Below are 9,914 nucleotides of genomic sequence, written 5' to 3'. Positions count from 1 at the left end.
AAAGAGGATTGCAAAAAAGAAAAAATGAAAACCAACAGGGGCAAATGATAAACGTTTTAAAACCACAGGAGTAATGAAAGTGAGGAATGCAAGAAACCACAGGGGGGGTTTTTGAGAGTCTTATCCCAAAAAAAAAAAAAAAAAAAAAAGAGTTTGGCTCCACCCCAAAGTTTGTAGCCATCTGAGGCGGATCTGCTTTGTTTGCATCTTTAATCGTGTCTTGGGCATCGATGCATTTGCCACACAAAAATTGCTCTAAAATAGCTAGTATAAAATATCTCAGCTGAGATAACCATAGCTTGTTGCTCTATTTGCCGTCTAAGTCACCTTTCAATAACTTCTTTTAATACTTTTTAACTCCTTGACATTATTCTTCTAGCTGTTGCACTTGTTCCATGTAAGAAACTCTATGAAATATAGATTGGCTTCGTTTGTAATTGTAGGAAGATTGCGTTACGTGCAGTAAAAAAGTACGATAGAAAAATATTAAAATTTCATAAATAGTAGTGATGAAAGACTTAATATATAAATCGGAAAAAATGATCTTTCTGTTTATAGTAAATAAAAATTTCTATTAAAATTTTATCTAATTTGAATTTATAAATATGTTGCATCAGCAATTAAAATCGTTATTTTTAATACCCTTTCATTATTTGGCACCATTTAACTTGGTACAAGTCCCGAGTGAGTTAGGCCTAGCTCTGTTGGGCTTCGATTCATTCTCAAGGGAGATAGGTCTAGCCCGAGCTCCCAAGGGACCCAAAACTAAGTTTTGGGCTTCCTTGACAGCTAACCCTATATATATATAGAACTAGGCTGAAATTAGTGCTATTAGTTTTTTAACCCTTGGATTAAGAAATGTGTGGTTAAGATGATGTGGGCCTTCTAGGGTTGAATGAGTGGTTAGTTGAATAGTATAATCTAACGGATAAAAATAATCAAAGGGTTAAATGTAACGGTGAAAAGCTCGATAGCATCAAATTCTTGGTACTATCGATAGTATTTCAGTTGGATTCTATATATATATATATAGAACTAGGCTGAAATTAGTGCTATTAGTTTTTTAACCCTTGGATTAAGAAATGTGTGGTTAAGATGATGTGGGCCTTCTAGGGTTGAATGAGTGGTTAGTTGAATAGTATAATCTAACGGATAAAAATAATCAAAGGGTTAAATGTAACGGTGAAAAGCTCGATAGCATCAAATTCTTGGTACTATCGATAGTATTTCAGTTGGATTCTATATATATATATATAGAACTAGGCTGAAATTAGTGCTATTAGTTTTTTAACCCTTGGATTAAGAAATGTGTGGTTAAGATGATGTGGGCCTTCTAGGGTTGAATGAGTGGTTAGTTGAATAGTATAATCTAACGGATAAAAATAATCAAAGGGTTAAATGTAACGGTGAAAAGCTCGATAGCATCAAATTCTTGGTACTATCGATAGTATTTCAGTTGGATTCTATATATATATATATAGAACTAGGCTGAAATTAGTGCTATTAGTTTTTTAACCCTTGGATTAAGAAATGTGTGGTTAAGATGATGTGGGCCTTCTAGGGTTGAATGAGTGGTTAGTTGAATAGTATAATCTAACGGATAAAAATAATCAAAGGGTTAAATGTAACGGTGAAAAGCTCGATAGCATCAAATTCTTGGTACTATCGATAGTATTTCAGTTGGATTCTATATATATATATATAGAACTAGGCTGAAATTAGTGCTATTAGTTTTTTAACCCTTGGATTAAGAAATGTGTGGTTAAGATGATGTGGGCCTTCTAGGGTTGAATGAGTGGTTAGTTGAATAGTATAATCTAACGGATAAAAATAATCAAAGGGTTAAATGTAACGGTGAAAAGCTCGATAGCATCAAATTCTTGGTACTATCGATAGTATTTCAGTTGGATTCTATATATATATATATAGAACTAGGCTGAAATTAGTGCTATTAGTTTTTTAACCCTTGGATTAAGAAATGTGTGGTTAAGATGATGTGGGCCTTCTAGGGTTGAATGAGTGGTTAGTTGAATAGTATAATCTAACGGATAAAAATAATCAAAGGGTTAAATGTAACGGTGAAAAGCTCGATAGCATCAAATTCTTGGTACTATCGATAGTATTTCAGTTGGATTCTATATATATATATATAGAACTAGGCTGAAATTAGTGCTATTAGTTTTTTAACCCTTGGATTAAGAAATGTGTGGTTAAGATGATGTGGGCCTTCTAGGGTTGAATGAGTGGTTAGTTGAATAGTATAATCTAACGGATAAAAATAATCAAAGGGTTAAATGTAACGGTGAAAAGCTCGATAGCATCAAATTCTTGGTACTATCGATAGTATTTCAGTTGGATTCTATATATATATATATGAGTTGAGCTAGAATACATTTAAAAGCACCAGCACCAATGAAGTGGTGCTTTTGAGTTTTTAACTATTAGATGGAGGAANCCATCTATTAAAATTAATGAATGGTTAGGAGTTTAGGAGCACAAGAGTTGCTGTGCTCTTAATAGCACGGTAGCCCTACTCTCTCTCTCTCTCTCTATATATAAAATCCGGCTGAGATATTATCGATAGTACTAAGAATTTGATACTATCGAGTTTTCCACCGTTAGATTTAACCCTTTGATTATTTTTATCCATTAGATTATACTATTCAACTAACCACTCACTCAACTCTAGGAGGCCCACATTATCTTAACCGCACATTTCTTACTCCAAGGGTTAAAAAACTAATAGCACCAATTCCAGCCTAATTCTCTATATATATATATATATATATATATATATATATAGAGTCCGACTATTATACTCTTATGAGTACGATCGTCTTCGTATTCATAAGTTGTTTTTAATGATAGAGCTTCCGAATCAATGATTCATACCGTTAAATATTATCTAGAACATTTAAAATTTCTAGAAATCAAATTTTATAATTTTTCGATATCATTTACCGTACGATCAAAAGCTCACAAAATTGACAATTTTTAACGGCTGGTATGAGATATTTGCTAATTTAACGGTGAAAAAGAATCAGAATAGGTTGAACTTTTGATAAAAATTTTATTCACTACCTAAATAAAGATCAATAACTCCGATCTTAAATTGAAGGATCCGGTCATCCATTTTTAGAATGTAGTTCGATTTTAACCGTTCATTTTATACCCGCTTGATGGACTTTATAATAATGTCGAAAAATTACGAAATTTATATTTTAGAAGTATCAAATACTCTAGATCATATTTAACAGTGTGGATCGTCGATTTGAAAACCTCAACATCAAAAATAATTTATGAGTACGAAGAGCTCTATACTCATAAGAATATAGTACGAAGGGCTCTATGAGTAGAGTGCTAGGTTGGTATACTACAAAGGGCTCTAGAGTATAGTACCTGTAAAATTTTATACTCATAAGCGAAGATATATATATATATATAGAGCTAGGTTAGTATACTATCGGTAGCACGGAGGTCTCCGTGCTACCAAGTTGTTTTCAATGATGCGGCTTCTAAATCGACGATCGACTCCGTCAGACTTAATCTACACTATTAAAAGTATTTAGAAACTAAATTTTATAATTTTTTGACATCATTTGGCTAGTGATCAAAAGGTCTCAAAATTGACAATTTTAATGGTAGATGTGATGCGTTTATATATAGATTGATTTAAATTTTAATAGAAGTAAATTTTAAAATTTAAGAATTGTTCAAATAATTTTCTAATATTTTCCAAGTAATTTTAAAAATTCCTTAAAAATTTTGAATTATAATTTTGGAATAATATCTAATATGCCCTCGGTTACTTCTGAAATTCTAATCTATCTCTATTTTTTTTTTTTTTTTCAAATATACCCCTCATATAATTCTCCGTTATTCAAAAATATCTTCGCTATTAATACCCGTTAAATCATCTCAAGTTTAACCCGGATTAAATTTTTACCTGAGTTAAAGGAATATAAAAAAAACTGATAATGGTTGAAGGTTATATCTGAAAAGATAAAAAGTTAAAATAATTATTTTGCCTCTATATTAAGAGCAAATAAGTAAAGTAGGTAGCGGTGGAATGGCATATTTGAAAGTATAATATAGTAATTTCGTAGAGATAACGAGTGTTGCTAATAGTTTAGCAACAAAATTTAACCATAGGGCTATATTTGAAACAACTTGGAATGTTAAAATGATATTTTTAATATTAAGCTTCTAAGAGGGATAAATCAGAATGTTTGAAACATTGTAGAGGTATATAAGTAATTGCTCTTATAATTTTTAACCATAATACCCTTTAGTAGTTAGGGAAAAAAAAAAATAGAAATATTTATTTTTTATTCATACATAAAAAGTTTACAAATCTTAAAACAATTAAAAATATTTTTAAATTATCGAGGGTACATGCCCAGCCCGGCCCGACATGGTCCATGCGATCTGAACCCAAGGGCCCAAGGGCCATGCTGGACCGTAGGTCCAAATAATTCACTCGGGCCAGTGCGGCCCAAATGTGAAAACGGTCTATGATACACCGGGTGCACGTAACATTTTAAATCAGCATGTGTAGAGTGGAGAAAATTTTTCCAAGCATTTCAGTATATAGTAATTTATTTATAAACTTATGAATTGGGAATACGGTCACATCACTGCACCACACTGCGCCACGTGGCGGGCATGGAGGAGGAGAGGATACTAGGGCTCCCCGGGTTGGGGGGCCCTGTGGGTCCCACTTCTTTTTTTTTAATGTTTTTCTCTCTCTCACACTTTACTCTTTAAAAAAAATTTTCTCACTTTATTTCTCTCACTCTTTCTCACACACTTTATAATTTTTTTAAAATTTTTTTCTCACTTTATTTATATTTATTTATTTATAATTTATAATATTATTTAATATAATTTATAATATTAATTAATTAAAATTATGAATTGAGAACCTGAGGATTCCTGGGTCAACACGTGTACGTACTCCTCACACTTGAAAAGCAAGAGATTATTACATACATGTCGCCCGTACGTCATGTTATTATCTACACGTCGATAGAGTGTGCTCATCAATCTCATTCATTCGAATGAATCGTGCACTTTCACTAATCTTTAATAATGGTAAGGCACAAAATGGACTAAGATATGATTAGAGTTCGAGGGCAAGTTCAGAACTCTACTTAAATACAAAGCACCTGTTTGGTTCGGAGTTAAGGAATGGAATAACCCTTTAACTCCGAAGTTATNAAAACTATACGCTAGTTAACATATTCTATACGTTTAAAACGTGATGTTGTTTTTGCCAGATATCGTTGTGAAAATTTATATCCATGTACAGTTTTTTCACGACGATCGATTTTAATGGCTGTGAAAATTTTTCACAACGATATACACCCCAGCGATCCATATATCACTGTCAATTTCTCACAGCGATATTGGATTTTCTCACGATGATTAAATGGTTTTGAATAAATTCGTAAATCGTTGGCAGCTTTAAGATAGAGCAACCGACGTCACCGCCTCCTCCTGCTGTCCTTTCCGAGAAGCAGATCTTAAAATCACCTAACTCACTTCTCTCTTCTTTTCTACCATTAACTAAAAAGAAAAAAAAAAGAAAAAACAAACATTAGCCCGGTTTACCTGACCCACACCATTCAACTCATCTCATTAGAAAATAAAAACCAATCTAACCTGAAATATAAATCCGTAATCATCTATAAAAAAATTTAAAATCGTATTTATACTGTGAATGAGTTTTCACAGGGTTTGTACACAGGGATATTGGATTAATACAACATCACAACTAATGTTTGTTATTATGACTAGAATTGATATCAATCTATATCTAAAACTTTCTTATTTAATTAATTAAAATATATTGTTATTTACTTTATAAAAAATATATTTAATTATTTATTAATTATTTATAAGGAAGATAAATGAATCCGTTGTGTCGCACAGGTTCCTTAACTAGTAGAGAATAATAGATAATATATAGATATAGATTGATATTAATATTTATTATTAATTGATGTTGAATTGATAACATAATTATAACACCAATTAATTACTAAAAAAGTTATCATGTATCACCCGGGCATTCTAATTTCCGTGTAGGGCTTGAAGATCAGATCGAAACTTTAAGATTCGTGTGCAAGATGTATGTCACCTAATCAGTGGCTTGATACAGTGTCTCAGCAACATCCCAGGCGCCCCCTCAGGCCTTTTTGTTCGGGTGAAAGTAGAGAAAGGTGAAGTCGTTTTCGGCCGTAAACAATTATTTCTACAGTTTGGTTCGTCGTAATAAAGATACCGTAAAAACTCGAGTTAACGAAAATAGTGTGATTTTTTTTGGCCTACCCTAGGCCGAAGTCAATTACGATAAAAAAAGATGAAAAAAAATAATAAAATAATACAATGAGTAATTCTAAATATAAATAATTATGGTACTGTTTCTCTATTATTTAGTTTGCATATCTAAAATATGATAAAAATTAATTAATTAAGTATTAATATTTTTTACTTTATAATTTTATTATAGTATTATTATAATTTATGTATAAAAAAATAATTTAATTATTTTAGATTAAATTTTTTGATTATATAAATAAAATTATATTATTTTTATTTATATATTATAATTTATTATTTATTAAGTTATTTATTTTATATATATATATATATATATATATATATATATATATATATATTATAGTTTTATATTATTCACTTTCTGTGAAATAAAAATGAGAGCGGAAAAAATTTTACTTTCATAGCTATGAAAATATAAACAATGAAAAAAAAGTAATTTTCATCTGAACTCCACTTCAACCGAAAGTCTAGTTTCGCTGAAACAAACTATTAAATCTAAAGTAAGCTATTATTAATTAAGTTAGGGCCTAATAATGCATAATGATGTAGTCCTTAAATTAAAACTCTTTCACGTAAAGGGCTATTTGGTTGCAACTGTACTACATTTATAACTGCATACAGATTCAAATACGACATTTATTTTGATGCATTTGAATTCAACTGTTGTAGTTGCAATTATATTTAATTACGTGAGAAGGCTTAACTACAACAGTGGAAACTAGACCAAAATTTATTACAGTTTCAACTGCGACATTTGGAACGAAGTAATTTTAAATAAAAATAAGTTTGCTTTCTAATAATCTTTAAAATAGATTTTAAAGATTTCCCTCACACACACGTAGAGGCGCACACACATTTACAAATCAAACCATCACACTTATAGATATGACAACCAAGTCCTTAATAATTATTTATGAGCTTGAGAAGTTCTCTGTTGGTTGCGTTGGTGGGTACCCTATCCCATGCCTGTTGTTGGGGAACACCATGAAGACGAAGCTCGCGAGGCCGCCGACGACCGCGGGCAGCACCCCGACCATGGCGCTCTCCTCCTTCTCGAGCGCGGGGTAGAAGCACGCGACCGTGTCGGCGTCCAGCAGCGCGATCGCCGCGAACACGACGAGCGCCAGCAGCGCGTGCACGAAGTCCCCGGCCCTGAGCCGGTACTTGGACAGGTCGAGCGAGCGCGCGTTCGGGTCGGAGAAGGACCAGAGGCCGCTGCGGGTCACGATGCCGTAGTACAGCCTGCCGTCGCGGCCGACGTAGCTGTCCGTGAAGGAGGCGAAGCTGCAGGAGAAGCCGCAGCCGAGGAGGAGGAGGGAGCTCAGCACCTTGTTCAGGGTGTTGCAGTGGCCTGTGTTGGTCAGGAGTGGGCTGAGGAATTGGAACACAAACACTGTTCCACTGGGGAGCAGCTTTATCAGGTCCCCAACACTCTTAAAGGCCTGATCTCCAATGCTCACCTTGTTAGAGTTGTTGTTGTTGTTGTTGTTGTTGTTGGTTCCTTTTTGGATGGGCTCTTTGAGACCTTCTTCCATGGTGTATTAATTATACACACACACACAATATAGGGAATTATATATATAGATGAGTTGATGGGATATATCTATATATGTATATGTTAGGGTTTGCTCTACTCCTTGTTGATCTCTTACATCTATATGTATATATATATATAGTGTGGTTTGGGGTTCAATAATATTAGAAGGAAAGGAAGGTTTGGAGAGGGGTTGCTTGTAAGAAATATAAAGGAGTTGGGACAACAAATCAAAGTTAGTTTGTTGCTTACACACTTGGGAGATGTAAAACTATATGCATGCATGGCCCAATCCACTTAATGGTTCTTCCTTTCAAGTTATATTCTTATTAGGATATACATTACATTTATAGTTAATTAAATTGGTGGCCTCTGAATCTTCATTAGAATTTTACCATATGCATCCTCATCTTTTTTAAAAAGAAATACTTAACCAAGTAAAATAGAACTTCCATAAATATACCAAATTGATGCAACTTAATTTGTCATCTGATATTGATTTGGCTGAGACAACATGATTTGAATGTGGGAGAAGTAATTCTAGAACCTGGATATGCACTGCAGACACGAATTAGAGCTTACTATTTGGCTAAATTATAGAAAATCTCTCTATAAATACCTGCTTTTTCACTTTTCCTTCCTGGTTTTCAAAAATCTATATTTTGCCCCCTTAAAATTTCAAGTTGTTGCATTTAACCCGCCCTCAGTCAGGGTTCCATCACTATTCCGTCCATTTTTTATAATTTATATCGAAAATCCCCTTCAAAATGACAGAAATACATTAAAAAATTAATTTTTTATAGAAAAAATAAGAGTAATTTGGTCATTTTGCGCTCTCCATTAACACCGTACGTACTTTCCTGAAAATATTTCTGAAATTCTAAGGGGGCAAAAAAATATAGATTTTTAAAAGTCACAAGGAAAAAGTAAAAAAGCAGGTATTTATAGGAAGATTTTTTGTAATTTAGCCTTACTATTTAACAAAATGGGTAATTAAACTTTCCTGTGTGCTACCCTGTTTATTGTGAAATCATATGATATAGCCATCATTTTTCAAAAGTTTAGGTTTTCAGAGAATAGTATTTTAATACTTATATTCAAAACTTTTAATGATCATGATTAGACTCGAAACTTTGCCGTAGGCTCAAAACGCGAACTTGAATTAAAATGAAAAGAAATCAAATAATATTAGAAGTATAGTGGGACTCGAACTCCCGCACCACGTTCCGGTTGGAGACTTTTTGGTAAGGTCAAAACATGGACTTAAATTAAGATGGAAAAAAATTAAATAATACTAAGAAAAGTAGGATTCAAACTAATGATTTCCTATTCCCATGTGAAATTATAAAAAAACAACTGTACGTTATTCTCCAAAAACTTAAATTTCCAAAGAACATTACTTTTAATATTTACATTCAACATTTATTTCAATGGTAGATATCTATTTTAGGTTGGAAAAGAACTTTCCAATATTATTTCATAAATGCTGACTTAGTATCTATACATCATCTTTCTCTCGTTTAAACTTAACATTAGACGACGAAATGAACCAATTTAAAACATTATTATAAGTTCAAGGAGGATTAAGTTCCCTCTCAAAGAATAAGAACCGAGATGAACTTTAGCAGCTGTTTGGTTCCACGTAAAACTGTGAAAACAAATTTTCGATGAAAAAAAATATTTCGGAGGAAAATAAATTTTACGTTCTTTAGCGTTTGATTTGTAGGAAAAAAATAAAAATTTTTATTACGATTGTTTGGTTGAAAGGAAAAGAAAGAAAAGGTTATAAATAAAAAACTATTATATATTTTTTTTATTTTATATATTATATATTATTAATAAATAATAATTATCATATTACATATATTAATATTATAGTTTATATTTATAAATAAAATATATTATACAGTAAATATATAATATAATATATAAGATTAATTTCATACAGGTCCATGCAAACATTGTGAATAGCAGATATATTCCTACAAAACTCAACTTTCATAAGTTGTTCCTACAAAAGTCCTAATGAATGCAG

At 32.1% G+C, this 9,914-nt stretch overlaps 1 protein-coding gene across 1 annotated transcript; it reads right to left on the bottom strand.

Annotated features, from left to right (window-relative positions):
* LOC109723829 lies at positions 7,045-7,993 on the bottom strand. The gene has a single exon (XM_020252318.1). It carries the CDS (start codon positions 7,878-7,880, stop codon positions 7,257-7,259), a length of 624 nt encoding a protein of 207 aa, XP_020107907.1. The 5' UTR covers positions 7,881-7,993; the 3' UTR covers positions 7,045-7,256.

Source organism: Ananas comosus, linkage group 18, assembly GCF_001540865.1.
Source record: "Ananas comosus cultivar F153 linkage group 18, ASM154086v1, whole genome shotgun sequence".
Taxonomy (NCBI): domain Eukaryota; kingdom Viridiplantae; phylum Streptophyta; class Magnoliopsida; order Poales; family Bromeliaceae; genus Ananas; species Ananas comosus.
Note: the sequence above shows the minus strand (reverse complement) of the source record. Positions and strands in the feature narration are given on the sequence as shown.